This window comes from Cryptomeria japonica, chromosome 8 (genome assembly GCF_030272615.1).
Source record: "Cryptomeria japonica chromosome 8, Sugi_1.0, whole genome shotgun sequence".
Lineage (NCBI taxonomy): Eukaryota > Viridiplantae > Streptophyta > Pinopsida > Cupressales > Cupressaceae > Cryptomeria > Cryptomeria japonica.
In genome coordinates, this window is record NC_081412.1 from 240,137,336 (window position 1) to 240,157,866 (window position 20,531).

General features: G+C 37.3%; 1 protein-coding gene across 3 annotated transcripts in view; it reads left to right on the forward strand.

Annotated features, from left to right (window-relative positions):
- LOC131033219 (uncharacterized) overlaps nucleotides 1-20,531 on the forward strand; it is a 223,353-nt gene that overhangs the window by 39,007 nt on the left and 163,815 nt on the right. For 2 of the 3 annotated variants that reach the window (XM_057964383.2, XM_057964382.2), the window contains exon 2: nucleotides 9,675-9,824. The exons of the other annotated variant lie outside the window; for it this stretch is intronic. In XM_057964383.2, coding sequence (XP_057820366.1) covers nucleotides 9,675-9,824 — 150 coding nt within the window. The remainder of the gene's footprint in view (nucleotides 1-9,674; nucleotides 9,825-20,531) is intronic. 3 annotated transcript variants of the gene reach the window in all.

A 20,531-nucleotide genomic window follows, 5' to 3' on the forward strand; every position in this document is an offset into this window, starting at 1 on the left:
GATTTCAAGTGGGAGATAGGAGACACCATCACTCTTCTCAGCAGGATGATGGGCCTTGAGCACTCCAATGTCTTTGAGCCATGGATGTATCAATTCATTATGTTCATACGGCAGTCGCATCACATTTCATGGGGTGAAATCATCAGCAATGCCTTGTGCGAACAATTTGCAGCAGTTCCTACCACTATGACCTTCTTCATCAATTCTTATTTGGTATATTTAGCAACGTCACTTAGACACTTTCCAGGTCTTTCTACTAAGGGTGATCGCTCGCTTATACCAGTTTGGGAATATTATGACCAGTTGCCATTGAAACCTAGCAGATTGCATTTCAGAAGAGTCCAAGATGCATTCTTCGGATATTTCATGTGTCAGTTTGACGTGGATCTCAGAAACAAAAGAGTATTAGATGAGGCATGGGTCAAGGTGTCTGAGTATGGGTGTTTGTTCCTGCAATTTCCCACCTTCACCTATATGAGGATTGGATGCTATGATGGTCAGCCATACATGCTTCCAAGATACCCAACCGATAAGATAATTCTTATGGAGTTGGGAAGACAGATCATGGCTGTTCATACTTTTCAGTCTGCTAGACACAAGGTTGGAATGGAGATCTCTAGCACAAACCCATTGAAAATTGGTCGATACTCCCTTGTCACATCTGTGAAGGCTAAGGCCATGGAGGCTGGATTGCAGGAAATCAAGCTTAAGAGGTTCAAACCTAGAGCTGATTTTGATTATAGAGTGTAGCGTCGTAAATTGTACGCACTTGCTAGGGTGGTACAATTTCACACCTAGTTTAGCACCCGCCTTGGCGCATTTTGCATTTGCATTGCATTTCCCCTTTAGCACTTAATTAATTAAATTAATTAGGTCTAAGGTCCTATTTTATCATCTCCCATATCATAAAGTTGGGCCCTTTTCATTAAAGTGTGCCCCTTTCATTTTATTCCTCCAATACATCATTTAATCAAAAACCCTAATAAGGTCCTATTTTGAACTTGGGGGCTTGATTTCGGGGGTCAAAACATCTCGAAATCACCTGTAACTTCGGGATTCTCTCTAAAATCATCATATCCGATGGCCCTGAAAATTTGGTGAAAAGTTGTCGGGACCATGGCGCCCGGAGTGCAACATGGTCCCGGACATTTTTCCTGAAATTTTAGGAGCGCAATCTAATCATAAAATAAAGCTTAACCCCAAGAAATTGGCGGGAGATTCAATCTCTAGGTCGGCCAAAAGACGAAATTACGACCTAGGGTTTCCTACTTAAGAGCTCTCTTTCTTCATTTGAAAGGAGCCAGAATTTTGGTTTTCAGGGGACCTTCTATGCAGCGAAAGAGCAGATCTTTGAAGACTTCAACAACAATCAACATCCATCCATCAAGCATTCATCAATTTCATTCATTCATTTAGGGCTTGGAAGACATTGAAGAATAATAGGAGATTACCGACTGAAGATTGGCTTGTACCCCTCCCTTGAGGGTTGGGTATGATTTCATGTTGTTTTCATGTCTTTGCATAAGCTTCAATATATCATTTATTCATGCTTTAGATCACTTTGCATCTTGATTTAGAGCATTTACATTATCATTTACAAGCAATTAGGGTTTACTTTCTAGGTTGCTCTAGTTTGCTTTCTTGCAGTTTAGGACCTTGCACACACACTAGGTCTGCACACACAATACATTTTACAATACAACTTGGCTATTCGTGGAGGTGGAAATCACCGAAGCGGGGGTTTGACTAAGGCAAAACCCTATATAGCCGCCCAAAACACCTTTTTAGATATAAGTGCAGGTTTCGGAATTCGGACGACGCCGCAAGTTGCAGATCCGGAAGAAGCAGACGGAAACAGACCTTCCCACCAAATTTCAGAGAAAAAGACTAGGACAGGGGCGTGGGGCGCCCTGGTCTTGCTAGGATAGGGGCGCTGGGCGCCCTGGTCCCTGGGACAGGGGCGTTGGGCGCCCTGGTCCTCCTGACAGACAACATTTTCAGCATTTTTGACAGCTTTTTCCAAAGTGCAAAATTGCAGTTTCCGGAGCAGTTTCAGGGGCAGAATCAGGACAGTGGCGCCCGCGCCCCCGTCTCGAACATTTTCAGTCAGATTTCAACTCCGGGTACACATTTGCATTCTTGTCTTATCCTTGTATTTACAGCTTTCCATTATTTAAGTTCAATTCTGCAAATCTTGTTATTAGTTCATACTTGCACTTTGGGGTTTTGGGTTGAACTTGCATCATTTCATCTTTCAATTACAACAAAGGAATAGAAATCCTAATAGGTAGCCCGTGGCTCTCTCTTCCACAAAAAAGAAGTAGCCAATTGTGTGATACCTCTAGGCTCTTTCGTATTCCACAAATGTGTGCTTGAAAGTGAGATTAGGGCATGTTTGCTTAAGTGTCACTTTTTTTTCCCACACATAGAGGTATGAAGGAGAAGATTAAGAAATCCTTTGTGCATGTTCATCGCATTGAAGACATCTGGGTAGATCTCTGCACGGAAGCCGAAGTTCTTAAGATGGATTATTGCAGGCTCACTGTTGAGCAAATTGTTGACTTGAACTTGGCGGATATCCCACAAGGGATGATCGATGACGGGCATATACTTGATCCTGAATACACTTCACGAAGGGTTGAGGAAGCTCCACTTCCTTTGATCCAATGGTCACACAAGGAGTGCGTCTCCATCCTTGACAGATTTCAGCCTATCTTGGCCAACACTAACTCATGGCTGAAAAGTAATGCTGTTAGACTTATCAAAATCAAGGTTGGTAAAGAAGATGATTCTACAGGGCCTCTTGGACGGAAGTCTGAGATTCAGATTGATAACAAGGAGGGTGCTTCATCTTCAGGCACAAGGATCAAGTTACAAGTTAGTCGTGCAGTAGTGCTTCCTCCTGAGGAGATGACTACTCGTGGGAAGGAGAAATCATGGTTCCATGTTTGGGTGATCGATCTGGATAATCCAGAAGAGGGGCAGCAATCTGACGATGCGCCTAAGTCCAGTTTTAGACTCGCCTCACGAGGTCATTCCTCCAGTTTCCATTGAGATGCCTCTTTCTCCTCCTGATTTGCTCGTAGATGAGTCTCCTCAGAATGCAGTTCCCATTTCAGCATACGAGCCTTCTCCTGATCGACAACAAGAAAGTGTGTTGAAAGTTCTTGAAGATAATCCCACTTGCATTCAGTTATCAGAAATTGATACTTCCACTTCTGGTTTTGAAGAATTCATGAGGCAATCTTCATGTCCATTGGTAACTGAGCAAACCGTGGTCGCCATTCAAATAGATATTCCTCCCAGGGTGACCACGATAATTCAAACAGAAACTGCTTCTCCTTTGCCTACGACTTCTACTGAAAGTGAGTTGATGACTTTGCCTCCATGGCTTAGTTCTTTCACCCCGAAAAGGAAGAAGCAAGAGATCTCACCTGATGCCTTTGACTACCAACAACTCAAACAGTCCAGATCCAAAGTTGCTAAGAAGGCAAAGACTATCTCTAGGGTAACTGTTGATAGCAACAAGATGAAAGTAGCTGAAATTGTGGAACCTATTGCAGATAAACCACTTGATGAAATGTCAGCTGCTGATTATAAGGTTACAAGGGTAGAATTGGGCAGACAAACACATGAGGTCATTAAACATGATGCTCAGTTTTCTGTTGCTTCACTAGTGCAAAGGTGTGACGATCTTCTTGCAAAGAAAGACAAGCTAGAAGAAGAAAACCGACAGCTCATGGCAGCCATTCATAAAATCACAAAACCTGCTGCTGAAGGGAGTAACTCCATAGGTTCTTCTGGTTCCCAAGAATCGATTCGTGGAGTGGAAAGGGCTGCTCAGAAAGTACAAGCACTGGATTCCTGGGTTGATCAGCTTCATGATCAATGTGTACAAGTGGTAAAAGGCGTTTTTCAAATAATGTCTAAGTTGGAAACCATTGAGGAGAAACTGGATCAGACTTCTAACACTTTCAAAAAGAATCTGGAAAGTGTTGAGAAAAGTCTGGCAATTTGGCATACCATGCCCCAACAACAGCTGAGTATTTTGCAGGAGCACGCCATCATCTCTTCCAGGGTCATGTACTTGGAATTTGAAGAACTCATGGAAAACAAGACCCTTGTTCTTAAATCCCTCATTGAGGAGATCAGTGATGCAAGGAGATTCCGGGATGAAGTCTATCGAGGTATTGTCTCACATTGTGAAAGGGCCTCTTTCAATATAGTAAGTCAGGATGGAGAGCTGATTCCAGAAGAAGAGGTTCTTGCTGATTTACAGATGAGGATTCATAATGAATGGAGGAGCGAACAATTCTCGGCAGCTTCAATTCAAGCATTGATGAAACACCAAGCCTTTTTGCATGAGATCCAGTCTATCCTGGATAAAGACAATTCCACGCTCTTCCGCTGTCACGACACTATTGTAAAGAGTATGGTTGTTGCCAAGAACACCTATGAACAAAATCCTGAGGAACTACAAGCGAGCATCCGGAAATTTCAAGGATTCGTGTCTTCACAAAATGCAACTTAAGTGTTTTTCAACACTTAGTTGAATTTTCCCTCTTTTGTAATCTTTAGTTGTAATTTTGTTTTGACAAGTTACATGTAAAAGTATTTTTTGTACAATGCAAGTTACACATTACTTGCACTATTGTAATTACATGTAAGGCAACTACAAGTTGTGTCCGATTAGGACTGTAGTTGGAATAAGTCTTAGTTAGTTAATGAAGTCTCAGTTATTTATTGAATGAGTCTTGGAGGTTGAGAGAATCTCTCAAGTTAGTTAGGATCCTCCCACCTTTTTCTCAAGGCTCCTCTTCTATAAATACTTGAGAGGTCCATTGTAAATATATCTTTTGGAAAGCAAGCAAAAACTCTGCCAAATTTACAGCAAGAAGTCTTTGAGCTTATGTATGTGAATTGAAGGTTTTGAAGAATAAGAAAGAAGGATTACTCAAGTTTTGAGTCGTTGAGCTACATGTTTGAGTTTGAATCTTTTTATTTTTTCTATGCAAAGTGTTTCTAAAGGAGCTTAGTCCAATCTGATTTGAAGTCTTTGAGCTGCAAGTAGAGAAGATTAATTAAAATAGGAAAATCTCTAGAAGGAGCAGCAAGTCTTTGAGCTTGCATCCATTCTTGAGAAAAATTATTGTTTGATAAGAAATAGCAGCAAGTCTTTGAGCTTGCATTAGTTCTTGTCTTTGTGTTGAAAGAATAGATTATTCCAGTCTTTGAGCTGTTATCTTTTATTCGTTGTAAATTTTAGTATAGCAAAGGGTAGATAGGACTTCACATATTCAAGTCTTTGAGCTTGATATTGCTGTCCCGTCCCGAAGGAAGTGACGAAAGTCTTTGCGCTTTCAGGAAACTTCATTTCCTTTCTCTCATTTCACTTGAAAGTAGTTACTGCTGTTCATTTTCAATCGCTATCCTTTTCTGTGAAGAGAAAAGGATATTGTCTTTCTTGAAGAAAGAAGGAAGACTGCTGTCCCATCCTGTTTTTATTTCAGTTTTAGTTAGATAGGGGGAGCCTTCCCTTAATTAGGAGAGTTTTTACTCGTGTGCTGTGGTTGAAACCACAATTTTGTATATTTCCCCCAAGTGTACAAAATTTTCAACCAACAGATATCTCTTTGTAGATCCATGACACTGATTGCTGATTAGTGATTATACTATTTTAATATTAAACAATGAATATCTATTAGACATTCAAGTTTGACTAATTGACATTAAAGTAGTGTTTTCAATTATGGTGGGTTGGTTTTGTTTATTATATGATGCCCTGGTATTTTGAAGTTAATTCCTCTTTTTAGGTTGCATAATGTACATATATATGTATCTGATTTTCATATGTTTTTTTGTACGGATGAACCCAAAATGGACCCAATAACAACTTTTCTTTTATTTTGAACTCCCATACTAAACCCAAACCCGAATCCAAATTGGCAACTTAGATGATAATAAAAAATAAAGCAAATAAATAAGTGCTCACCTAGTCATGTTGAAATGTACATTGGAAAATTTCCAAAGACTTCCAAATTCTCTCTTTTCTGTCTTGTGTTTGACGTTGTTTCAAAAGGTACTTTTGAGTGATGGTTGAAAAATGAAATAAAATAGGGCCCTATATATGATCCCCCAACTAATCTCTTATTACGGATTCCAAGAACAATGATAGAAGACATAGTCATTGATGGGTGTGGAAGAGGAGAGACTGATGTCTCCATCTCTATCTTCTATCTTCTAGTATGCTCTTTTTCTCAAAGGTGTAGAAGAACAATCATCTCCCTTATAACCTTAGCTTTAGTAGGTTTGCATGGATAATCACCATGGTCTATAAACACCTTTTGGGTCAAAATGAAGCCCTTTATCTCATCATCTCATCATTAGGGGCTTTGAACCTTGACCCACAAACAATAATGGCATCTATTATATTTTGTCAATAAGGAGACCTAAAACAAATGAAATAAGAAAAATAAGTATTATTAAAGCTAGAGTTTAAAATTTAAATTCTACAAATAAAAACCCCTAGGTTCAAAAATTCAAGAGACAAAGAAATCAAATAACACACTTTAAACATAAAAATAATCAATTACCTGACAATATGAAATGGAATGTTACAATAAAACGAAAAGTCTCCAATTGCACTACTTGCCACATCATTTTATCTTTATTTCAATCCATATTCTCAAGTGATGGTTGAGAACTTGGAAAAGTGTTTGGTATAATATATTAATCTAATTTAGATCCACGAACTCTAGGCCCAACACTAGCACAATCATTGCCACTCAAAGATCTAAAGAATGGAAGAATCAAAGAGTAAGAGTCTTTAAGAATGGCTGTGATCTCTTATCTTTGTCTCAGTTTTAGTTTTTTTATTGCTTAAAAGGACTCTATTTGGATTTGTATTTCATGTACAACTTTTGGAGGTGCACTTGGACACGCTTTAGCATCTTGGCATGGTATTTATGTAAGGTGATATTTCAACTAGTTAGTGCTTTCCTCTAGCATTTTTGTTTTGCAACGTGCGTGGATTATCTCTCCTTTCTTTGTCCTAGGGATGACATGTTTTCAACAAGGGTCCCTTTTAACTGGGGTCAACATTGAAAATTTTTACAAATATAAAGTATGTTGCAATAAAAAATATAAAATAAATTAACATTTACAATTCCTAGATAAATTAAGATAAAAATATTAGAAAAAGTAAAAATAGTTAGGGTTTGCAGCCATAGAATATAATTTCTTCAGAAAACTAGCTATGTTTCTGATAAAGAATAAATAATGATAGCTAGGGTTTCTTCTTTGTTCTATGAATCTTTTAAAGAAGAATAAAACAAATGCAGAAGACAAATGAAATTAAAAAAACAAAACAAAATATATAAAATAGAAAATTGTCTCTTCAAACTGGCTTGAGATTGATGGTGAATTGCTCCAAACTAACGATGGACTCTCCTAAATGCTTGGCAGGATCCTCTCAACATGCTCAGGACTGGTACAAACCTTCCCAAATGACATTCAATCAATATTTCTTGCTCAACTTCTGTGCTGGTTTCTCCTTCTCTAGAATGTAATTTTGGGTCCAATATTTTTTAATCTTCTTCTTGTGCTTGCAAATAGAACGAGTGTGTTTTTTGGCATGTAAAAGTTAATTTTGAGTCATTAGCTTCAATATATTTTATTGGTTATGTTTTTAACTTTTTTTTGATAATTTTGTTAGATAGACTTCCTATTGAGACTTGCCGGGTCCGGCAGGTTTGTTAGATTGGGTGAGTTGGTTCATATTCATTGGTTACCCAAGTATGAGTCCCTAGGACCTGTTTTGCTCCACTTTCTTTGATACTTGCCAAGTCTTGGCAATTTGGGTCGAGTCTTGTAACATCGATTTAATTGCATTGAGCCAATCCAATTCAATTTTTATGACTGTACTTGAGTATATTTTTTTTTGCTATGCTTGGAAATGCATAATTTGTTGTTTGAAACTTGATGAATACTTTAAAGAAGTTTCAAAAGAGACATTGGTAATCAATTCTAATCACTTGAGTGGCTTTGTTTATGATAGAGTCTCAACATATATTGATCCTCATAAGTAACATTTTGTGATAGTAACCCATATGTAGTAGTGGAGTAAATCAAGAGCTAAGTAATGATAACGAGTTTGCTTCATAAAATAGGTTTTTTATCAAGAGTTTGTTTTGTGTTTTCCTTGGATATGAATACCACTGATAGTTAACATCTCTAGCATAGACACTTGGAAAGAAGCTATTGTTTAAATACTTGAGGATGCCTACAATAAGATGAGGTTTTGTGAATGCCATTTTTTTGGTGTCTTTAGAGTTTGAGGTTTGAACAATAGAGCACATAAAAAACCTAATCTATACGTGTACAGTCCAATATTAATAAAAAATCTTAGAGAGAAACCTAATCAACATAATCTATATATGTGAACGATGCAACACCCCTTTCTTAAACTTCGTTGCTTTTGCAGCAACTTTCTTCCACGAGAAAAGTATTGTTGTTCTAAAAAGAATATTGGCAATTGGCTACTTATATATTGCTGGAGTTTTGTACTAATTTAAAGCTTGTTTGTGAGTTCAATTAATCTACTATACTCACGTAGTGAATTTTGATGATTTACATGTTTTTATTACTTTGGTCATTGGTACCTAGAAAATAAATGCACATGAATTGATTTTGGCTGGCAAGCAATTTCGTATCAATTTACAAAAAAGGAAATTGGATATCACAGCCTTTTTGAATGATTAACTCCTGAACATTTTTCATTATCATGAAATATATTTGGACTAGTTTTTACATTTTTGTATATATATATATATTGCTATGGAATTTTCTTTCATGTTGCAAGAGTAAACTTACTATTAGTTGCAGTAGCACCAAATGCACATTTTTTTGATAAACTATATTTCAACCCCTTGTTTTATGTTTGAATTACACATTAAATGCTAGGGTTTCTATTCTTTTATGCATCTTCTAGTGAAATCCATGTTTCTTATGCTGTTGCTACTCAATGTGATATATCCTCTTGGCCTAGCACCACAGAAAACTCACATGTCTACTGCCACTACTATTTCTTGTACTATCAATAATAATTAGAATTGTAGGGGCTATTTTTATATATATATTTATATTGCTATGGAAATATTTTCATTCATGTTGCAAGAGTAAACTTACTATTAGTTGCAGTAGCACCAAATGCACATTTTTTTGATAAATTATATTTCAATCCCTTGTTTTATGTTTGAATTACACATTAAATGCTAGGGTTTCTATTCTTTTATGCATCTTCTAGTGAAATCCATGTTTCTTATGCTGTTGCTACTCAATGTGATATATCCTCTTGGCCTAGCACTACAGAAAACTCACATGTCTACTACCACTACTATTTGTTGTACTATCAATAATAATTAGAATTGTAGGGGCTATGTGGTTCAGTTTTGAACCAATAATATGTTAATACAATTAATGGAATGTACAACTACTTTCCTTGTTGAATGAGCATGTGAATCATGAAAATATATTATATGCATGTAATGAACTGTAAAACTAAATGCTGTACACGAAAAGATTTATTGATGAAAATGTTAACTTATTTACAACACAGAGGCTAATATAAACACGTGTATGCATATTATTCTTATTGTTTCTTTTGTTATGTGTAGGGTTTAGATGGGATAGACAATGGTTGATAGTAAATTCAAAGTGTCGAGCATACACCCAAAGAGTGGAACCAAAACTTGCATTAGTTCAAGTATCCTTACCAATGGAGGCTTTTACTGAGGATTTCAAACCAAAATCCGATACATTTATGAGTATATTCATTTTGTCCATGTCTACATTTAATATGCTTGATTTTATTTTCAGAGATATTGAACCCTAGTTGTGTTATTCTACTATAATGTTGCAAGATACTTATTCATGAGGACAGACTATGCTGGAAACATTTATATATGAATCAAATAATTTAGGTTGGCAGACTCATTGGCTTGTGATAACTATTGAATTTCTGTTATAGATATAAGATGCTTATCATAATTGGATTGTTTGATATCTCTAACTCTGAATGGATTAAATCTAGTTGTACCAATTAGAGTGGCAAAAGTGCCTCTTGAAACTCCTCTACTAATATGATCTTCTTGTTTAGCTTCTTCTTCATGATCACTCCTTTAACCAACCTCCTATCTTTCCTCTTGATTAATGGAGATAACCTCAATGTAATGAACCTTGCCTCTTCCTAGGCACCTATGACATGGTTCCCATGACTCTTTGCATGAAAAACATAATTTCTTTCTTTCCAGCTCATTCTTTGTTTCCTCATCCAAGGTTGCCTTCTTAAGCTATTCTTTCTGAGAAGGTTTTTTTTCTTTCTTCAATGGAAATGACTTCGGCTGAAATTTTGTAATATACACCCCTATTTTTTAAAAAAATTATTCAATTGAAGTTGATATGCATTGCAACTATCTTTCCACTTTTTGATCACCTAGTTCTCGATATGAGCAAGGAGAGAGCATATGGTGTTCAAAATTATATAATTGAACTGAAATGCTACAACTGAAAAGAAATTCACTAGGCAGAAAACCAACCAATAAAACTTATTCAGTGGAGTGCTTATGCAATACTAGAAATGTAAACAAGCTCTTCCACTTATTCAGTTGTGAGCCAAAAAAAACCTCCACTTATTATGTACGAAACAAGAGGGCAAATCTGTTGGTGTTGAAAATAAGCCACACCCGGACCGACGATGGACTGGTCCAAGAGGGGCCAGTAGCTCAGTGCTAGAGCACTCCAACAACGTATGGAAGGTCCTAGGTTTGAGTCCTAGCTGGTCCATGTCTCAACATGGTATCAGAGCCAGGTCCAGGCTAGGAGCTCCAAGCACATGAGAGGTGTGGCTTAAGGGGGGGTGTTGGTGTTGAAAATAAGCCACACCCGGACCGACGATGGACTGCTCCAAGAGGGGACAGTAGCTCAGTGGTAGAGCACTCCAGGAGCGTATGGAAGGTCCTAGGTTCGAGTCCTAGCTGGTCCATGTCTCAACAAACCCCACTTATGCAGTGGGAAAGAAAGAGGGCACTTCCACTTATTCAGTGGGAAAGCTTAATACAAAATAACTGCTTGTTCACTGGGGTCAACATCAACCAAATCACCCACTTATTCATTGGGTAAGTACAATAATCAAAGAACTTATGCCAAATACACTGGCAGTACTACCATCCAGTGTTACTCTTCAGTGGTATGACTGTTCGAAGTAAGAAAAGTTAGTTCAGAACTATGTAATGTCTCCTTTTCCGCTCTAGTTTGTTTTGGGGACTGTTGGCCAATTCCGAGACCCGTTGGTTAGTCAAAGGCAGAATTAGGGTTTTCCTATTTTCTAGGAGGATGTTTTGGCATTTTTGGTGGCTTGCATGTTGGAATTTCACAGTTCTGATTCTGGATACCTTCTGGGTTTTCAGAGAGCTTCGCGATGGTGTGACATGCAACTGAATCTGAGGATTTTTCCGAACTTACTATTTTTAGTAAGTGGGGGCGAAGACAACTTATTTTTCTGGGTTTTTTTGGGTTTTCAACGAGCCTTGCGATGGTGTGACATGCAAAAGAATCCGAAGACTCTTCCGGACTTACTATTTTTAGTAAGTTGTGATGGCTGCTCTGAATGTGGTTAAAATGCATTTGGACACACTTACTATTTTTAGCAGTATGCTATTTTTAGCAGGGTTTCAACAGGTCAGTTCAGATGGCTATTTCGGGCAGGTCAGTTTGAGCAGTTGGTCTTCCAGCATTTTTGGAGCTATTTTGGCAAGTCTGAGCTTATGTTGGATGACTTCATGGTTGAGGAAAAATATTTTATAAGTGAATTATTTTTAAGGCATGATGGACGCCTTAGAAAGAAGTTAATTTTATGAAATAATTCACTTTATTGCCTTGGACGCCATAACACACTTTATTGATATTTTTATGAAGTATATTTGCTTCCTTGAGGGGGTCGATTTGTTGGAAAATGTTGTTTAAAGTTGGATTATAACTTAAGGCAATATGGATGATTTATTAAAGGGAGTGCTTAAGTTATATTAAAGTCGTTTTCTCAATTATATGTTGGGCGTTCACATTATGTGTTATTTGCATTTTAATAAAGTGTCTTGTCTAGGCAAGATGGGATGACTTGATGAAAGGGATGAAATGAAATGCAAATTGAAGTGAATTTGAATGTCATTGTTTAGTCCCACATTGGAGGGAAAAGGAGGTTTGTTTTGGGAGAAGGTTATAAATGAGTGCGTTGGCCTTCATTTGAGACTATCTATTGCTTATCATAACGAAGTGGTGCTGAAATCATTTCAGACTTTGCTTCGAGGGATGCTTACCTCCTAGTCTCCTTCAGTTTCGAGCTTGAAAGATAGCCCCTAGCTGAATATTGTGACTGTTTCTCACTCAGAGGAGCATATTAAGCTTAAGGAAGATGAAGTTATTTGATGCTTGATTTTTGGAGTGTTGTTTTCAGTGCTGGAGTTTGCTGTTTGGTATGGAGCTGATCGTGAAAATCATTCATAAGTCTCTGGGAGTCCAGTCGCTGCTTCTAGGTATCTTTCCAATGTCTTCCTCCGTGTTAGGTGATTCATTTTGCTAAGTTGCATGGGTTTTGGAGTTGATTTGGATTTTCTAGAGAAGATCGCTCTACTTCCCATGTCGTACCATGCTGGAGTTGTCTAGAAATGCATGCATTAATGTTTTAGGCAAGTTTGCTGCTGTTTGTTGGTCTTAATCAAGTCGCCTCCTTCTTAGAAATCATTTGCAATCGGTCTCGAGTGTTTCTGTTGTGTTTTGGAGTTGTGTGCATTTTAGTGTGGTTAGAAGTTGTTGGTCTGTGTTATGCAGCTTGCTGGAAAAAGTATTTCAGATTATGAAATTTGGAGTGTGAGGATGTTTTTGGGGGTAGTTGGTCTTTAGTAGCTTGTGGAGGGCATTAAACATTATTTACAGTTTTGGACAACGATATCTTTGATCTGAAAATCTATGATATGTATTGTAAAGTTAATTAGCAAGGTTGCAGGGAAACATACCCTAGACCCCTGGAGACCCGAACCGGAGATTGGTACCCGTATCCTGTGTGGGAGACGTGGGTGGAGGCGTTTCCAGTTGCAGAAGACGTGGGTAGGAGTCGGCAGTGCGTCTCCTGACAAATCCGCCCAAAAAAAATTAAAAAATCCTAAAACGCGTGAAAAAATTTAAAAAACCCTTTAAAATGCGACGTCACGGGGCCAAAAAGTCAACAAAGTTACAAACCCTAAACGCGCAAAGTCATTTACAGCCGCGCGAACACAAATCGTAGTGCTTTGCAGCCGTGCGAAGTCATTCTGCCGCTGCGTGAAGTCAAACCGTAGTCATTTGGCAGCCGCCCGAACAGAAATTGCAGCCACCTGAAGTTGTTTTACCGCCGAAGACAAATCGCGCGAACGCCTTCACACAAAAATCGAAAACCAGGTTTTTAAATTTTCGTTTTTGTCTCATTTTTTAAACGCCCATAGTCATACCTCATTTTCGAGTCTCATTTTTTGATTTTGTCTCATTTTTATTTTTTAAATGCCGATAATTTGTTTTATAATTTAATAAATTTATAGGTTTATTAATTTTATAAATTTATAAAGTTATAATGTTTTTTTGTCTTTTAATAAAAACTGTGAATGTATTTTTTATTTCACAGTATAGAAACTGTGAATGTATCAAACATTCACAGTTTATAAAACTGTGAAATACATGAAAAGTTGAAAACAGAAAAATAATTCACACTCACAGGCATTAAAAAAAAATTAATATATTTCAGAATTTACAATTAATATTATCAATTTTTCATTGTTTATTGTTTCCTAATAGTATAAAATAAGACAATATAGTGTATACTTCTAATTTAATTTTTAAATTTTTTTAATATACTAATAGTCTAATACAGTATTACTATTAGTGTATTACTTAGTAGTATAATTTTTTTACCAGAAATTACTGTTAAATTAGTAAAAAAAAATCTAGTAAATTAAAAAATTATATATTATATAATAATTTCAGAATTTCTTGTAAATTTAAAATTACTAAAAAAATTATATACTCAACCCTGCAAATACACGTTTTGGGTAGAATAACAGGGGTACCAGGTAAATTAGGTAGTCAATCAACTATTTTTTTGTTTTTAACATTTTAATTCTTTATTTTTTATTCAGATTCATCATTCAAAATGTCAAGTGGAGGAAGACAAGGGTTGTACCCACTATGGAAGTATGTTGATTGTGTTCTGGGGCCGAAAGGATCAGGTGGAACAACCACTATCAAATGCAAACTTTGTAATTTGGGATGGAAAGGTACGTACACGAGGGTGAAGGCTCATTTCCTCCACTTGCCATGTAATGGTGTTGAATTTTGTACAAATGAGTGTGAAAGATATGATGCTGTGAGAGAATAAGAAAGGGCTGATGGGAAAGTTGTCATGCAAAGCTCTCATGCTTCAACAATAGGGGTAGCTACTACAACTTACAGTCATGATATAGAGTCAGAGGTGGATGTGACTTCCAGAGGTTTAGCAACTGAACCGGCTCCCAAAAGACCACACATTGTAGCGCAAACCCCATTGGAAGATTTTTTGATGTGCAAGGACAAGAAGCAGTTGATGCAGCCATTGGACGATTCTTTTATGCAAATGGAATATCATTCAATATGGCTCGCTCTCCATTCTATGAAGAGATGGTTCGTGCTATCAATAATGCACCAGCAGGCTATAAACCACCTGGGTATGAGAAGCTTCGCACTACTCTTGTTGATAAAGAAAAAAGTCAATTAGAGGAACAAACTGCACCATTGAAAAGAGTTTGGGCTTAAGAAGGATGTAGTATTGTGATGGATGGGTGGATAGATGCTAGGAATCGTCCACTACTTAATATCATGGTAACATGTAGCAAAGGGCCTTATTTTTTGAAGGCAATAGATTGTTCAGGGCAAGAAAAAAATATAGAATTTCTTCATAGCCAGCTATGTGACAGCATTGAGGAGGTGGGGGCATCACATGTAGTCCAAGTTGTTACTGATGCTGCCCCTGTTTGTAAAGCAGCAGGCATGTTGGTGCAAAAGAGGTACAGGCAGATATTTTGGACACCATGTTGTGTGCATTCATTAAATAATGCTCTCAAGGATATTGGCAAGTTCCAATGGATTTCAGATCTCATAGAGAAGGGCAGGAATATACAAATGTTCATATGTAACCATCACCACACACAAGCCATTTATCGTAAATTTGCCAAGGTGGAACTTCTCAAACCTGCAAACACACGATTTGCTTCTTACTTCATTCTTCTTGACCGCCTTTGTGAAGTCAAAGGAGCTTTGTGTTCCACGGTTGTTAGTGATGCATGGGCAGCTTGGAAATAATCTACATCAGATATTGCAGTTGAGGTGAGAGCTATGGTCCTTGATGAGCATTTTTGGGCTGATGTTAAGTTTGTTGTGGATTTTATTAAGCCCATATGTGAGGTGATCAAATTTGTAGATTCAGATAAGGAATGTTTGGGAGAGGTTTATGAAGCAATAGATTCCATGTGTGAAAGAGTAAAGAAGATAACTGATGCAAAAGATATTTCTCTATATCCTTTGATAGAAGAAAAGTTACATGGAAGGTGGAACAAACTTAACACACCTCTTCATTGTGCTGCCTATGCCCTTAATCCTAAATGGCATGATATAGAAGTGACCAAAAAGAGAGCTCCACATCAGGATAGAGAGGTAATGAAGGGCTTTTGAGCTGCAGTTAAAAAAATCTATGGCCGAGGTGAAGAAGCTTCAGTTATGAGGACTCAATGGAATAAGTTTTCATGTGGGCAAGGTGATTTTGCTTCTGTGGAAGCTATATAAGATATGAAAGTAAAGAAAGACCCTATAGAGTGGTGGTGGAATCATGGAAGTGAAGCCCCTGAATTGCAATCATTTGCAATACGATTGCTCTCACAAGTGGCTAGCTCTTCATCTTGTGAGAGAAATTGGAGCACTTATGGGTTCATTCATTCACTGAAGAGGAATCGATTAGGATCAAAGAAAGCAGAGAACCTGGTGTACATTCATAGCTCACTTCATCTTCTCTCTCGTGTAGATCTTGGATACAATGAGGGTCCTTCGGCAAAATGGGATCAAATTTCACCTGATGGAGAAGTTGCAGCCATTGTAGATGAAGTGGTTGAAGCAGATGGACTGGCTGATTTACCTCCTGTTATTCTACCATCAGAGGAACCTGAATTCGAGAGTGATGACTATTTGGAGAGCCTCATAGCTGATGACCTTGATATGGATGATCATGGCAAAGAAGAGTAGATTATAAATATAAAATTTCTGATTTTTGCTTTCAGTTTTTGGTTTGCGTATCAGCTTGTTGTTTATCAAGCTATCTTCAATATGTAATCAGTATCACTAATCAGTTTGAAACTATGACACAATGATTGTATGGCTTTTTGATCCTAAACTTCATAGTTAATAGTTAATACTTATTGTTATTTCTTGTTTTGAAAGTTCAATGTCATCATATTTTCTATAAATTATTAAATTATATTAAAAAAAAAAAATTTGGCATCTCCAAGTACCCATGTCTCCTATTTTGAAAAAATAGCTATACCAGTACCTGACGTCTCCAAGAACCCCCGTACCCATGCAACCTTGCTAATTAGTAGTACTAACTGTTAATTTTAAGCAATCAGATGTTAATCTTAAATAATCAGGTTATAACAAAACATTAACAACAATAAAAAACACAAAACAAGACACACCAATACCCTGAGAAAACCTCCCTCTTGGAGGTGAAAAACCTAGCCACAAAGTACAATGTGTATTATCTCAAGTGTAGGCAATTACAAGGCAAGTGTGCTTATCTCAGATTGTTGTTCAACCAGCAAGATAGCAGATTTGAATTCCTCTTTATATGATAATGGAGATGACAGCCCTTATCATCAACATCAAATTCGCTCAAGGCAAGTCTTCATTAGCTTCGCAAGATCTTGATAGCATCACCTAACAACCAGCCTTCACACAATGGATGAGGAGCAAGTTCGCACAAGAGAGAGAGAGAGAGAGAGAGAGAGAGAGAGAGAGAGAGAGAGAGAGCCAAATGTTGGAGAGCAGATTACATGTGTTGACAGCCTTAAGAATGATTCGCCTTGTATGTAAAATTGATTCATTATGCTATGCAAATGACTTGCTTATATACTTGACTTGTGGTGTCAAGTCTCAAGTCGGCCTGCCTTGTTAATTTAATAATAATATTATGTATATCGTCCAAATAGGTCTTGACCTATTAAGATGTTATTGCTTGATTGCCTTTACCACACGCTACATGAGTTTGGGCCCAACCCAATTAAATAATCACTCAAAATACATATTGGGCATACCCTATCTACAAGTTACATTCAATCTAGGACCACAAGTTACATCGCCCAATTAGGGTCAGACCAAATTACAAGTTACATTTATAGGGCTTGTCCTATCCACAAGTTACATTATATATAGGTCTTGCCCAAGCAAGACATAATTACAAGTTACATGTATTTCGGCCCAGACCTAAGTTCGATTTACATAATAGATAATACATGTGTATTTTAATTGTCATTGACAACATTAAAATACAATAGATAGGTATCCGAGCTAGCTACTATTTCAACACTAACAACTTTCTTATTTCTAGATTGTATCACATCCCCCACTGAATAAGTGGAAGAGGCTGGCTTTGCTGCCTATCTTATTTCATTATACTTTTTTCCTCCCGCCGAATAAGCGGTTGAGTGGATTGTTATTAAGTGTTTTAGTCCTCCCATTGCATAAGTTGTTGAGTTATCTATTTCCTTGTAATAGTTGTCCTCCCTTTGAAAAGTGGTTGAGTGATTCTCTTTTAGTTGTTCTTGCCCACTGGACAAGCAGAAGGGGCTGGTGAAGAAGTTGAGAAATACAACCTCAGAGATCCCAAGAACACCTGCAATCAAAATACCTGTCACAAGAGAAGAATGGAGGCAAAAACACAATAATGGCTCTGAAGAAAAAGAATATCATTCAGAGAGGGAATCAATGAAAAAGTACAATACAATCCTTATAAAAGGATATTAGCAACCCTAAAGAAACCCTAAATGGATAATGTGTACCTACAATATTATTAAAATGCCTAAGTTTAACTTAAGCGTAGAGTATAATAGACTAATAATTAAATAAATATTTATTAGCTAATACAAGATAACTCTAACAGCTGGCTTGCCGCCCCGACATTGTAATTTTAGTTGATTATTGGAGCTAATGATCCCCTATTCACCGTATGCTCTCACCTTCCCACATTGGGCTCTTGGTGATGAGAAAGTGGAAGGGTTATATTTCAGCAGTATTGAGTTTATATTCCTAACCTTAACGGGTGTTTGTGGAGTTTGAAAACTGATTTTTTTTTTTTAAAGTGAGGGGATATTTCAATCTGCATTTCTAAACACCATAAAGAAAGATAACTGCTGGTTTAAAGTGCTAATCACAACAAATCTGTTGTAGCACTCCATTAAGCATCAGTAATCAATGGATTTCAAGTATATAATGAGAAGGAACCTCAGATAGATAAGGAACTGATGAAGGTCTGATACACTTATTCCCTTGCTGATAAACTGTTATTGCAGGTCTGTACCATTGCTGCTAGTGCTTATGAAACATTGAAATTGAGTAAAGCACACATCCAAAACTGCATATCAGAAAGAATACTCCAAACACCTGATCACAGACCCAAACAACACTGCTAAAGAAAAATAACAATCTGATATGGGAATATTAGTCATCTACATGTCTGAAAACAGTGATAAATGTTGATGACAGTGATAAATGCTGATGGTACGCAAAGGTCGGCAGCAACAAATTGCATATAACTCAGCAAATGCCCATATTTCCACCATGGAATAATTTGAAATCGACAAACAATTGTGACAAACAATTTGGTTGCAGCCAATAATATTTTCCAGACTGTGATATGAATTGTATGTTCCAGTCTTGATATTAAGTCGACAAATTAAAAAGGACATTCAACTTGAAGATTTAATGATCTAACTGTAAATGAATACTTATTTCAATATTTCAAATGTACAGAACAGACCACAATGCACGTGATCAACATTCCTAACCTCATAAGCTGCCCAAGCACTGATAGTTTATCAATTTTGACACCCACCATGGACAGTAAGAAGTAGCATCTGCTCCTTCAAGATTATTGATTCCTCCAACACCTTCCAAGACTTGTTTAGATCTGTAATTGGTTTTCGAGAACTGCTGAAGCTAATTTTATCTTCCTCCAAGGTCTGCAAACTTTGCTAAGTGCTGCTGTAGGTATTTTCTGTTCACAAGCTTCAGTGACCAACTACAGAAATATAATGATGCATAGTCCCAGCCATGATGTAAGAGCCAAGTATTGATACAGATTATCCTCAGAAGATCCATGCCAAGTATCACCAGAGGCTCACGTCAAGTATGTCCTTTTTCTAGAACTTAATGCCAAGGAAATAGAGTATTCAAAGAGCTCCTCTCAGACAATCTCCAGCGCCAAAGGAAGGATGAATAAACCTCCACACCAAAAAGTACAAACTCATGCCAAGAAAAGATGCACCAGTCTTGTCCAATGGAGCTCCCACCAAAGGAAAGGGAAGCTCATGTCTATGAAGAAGAAACTGACTCCAAAGAAAGAAGCTTGCACCTTCGACAAAGGTTCACAACTTGGAAAAGAAACTCCTGCTAGGTTGAAAGAAATTTGCACTAGGGAAATAGACTTCGGCCTGCAGAAATAAGGAGGAATAGCATGCCCGACAAGCACATAAACACCAACTCATCTTGCCTTCAAATCGCATGCAGCTACATAGAAAACACCAAAAATGGCATCGCTTTCTCAGCTAAAACAAACTTTATCTCTAATGGTCTTCTGCGATTTGTTCTGTATTTTTCCCAGAGAATCACTCTCCAATTCAGCTCTTTTACAAGAAATAAAAACTCATGATACCTTCAATCTCCACTCTGCCACATGCCAAATTAAACTTCAACACAAGAGATTGCACCAATGAAATAAACGGCCAGGAAGTATTACTTTGATTATTTCAATATGATTCCATTCAGGACTTCACATTTGTGCCCACCTCAAGCCACGATGGTTAATAAATTTCACTCTTAATATTTTCGGCCAGTATTAAGAAGATGAATACATTAAACCCTTACGACTTTTCAGAATTATTTCTACTTATGTTTTCATAGGTTGAAAAGGCTCAAAATGAAGGCACACATTATGTAGGTTTAAACCATTAGTGATCTCTACTTGATGGCAATAACTTAGCAAATTCCTACTCAAGAAAGAAATGGTGGTACGCATTTAGGAGGGTGCAACTGCTCAGTTTTGCTGTGTAAAACTTGGTTAAGACTCAAGAAGATTATAACCATCTAGGGACAACAAAGTAAACACAAAAGTGGTGCACATTTCCACTAGCTTTGTCATCTGTCCTTTCCTC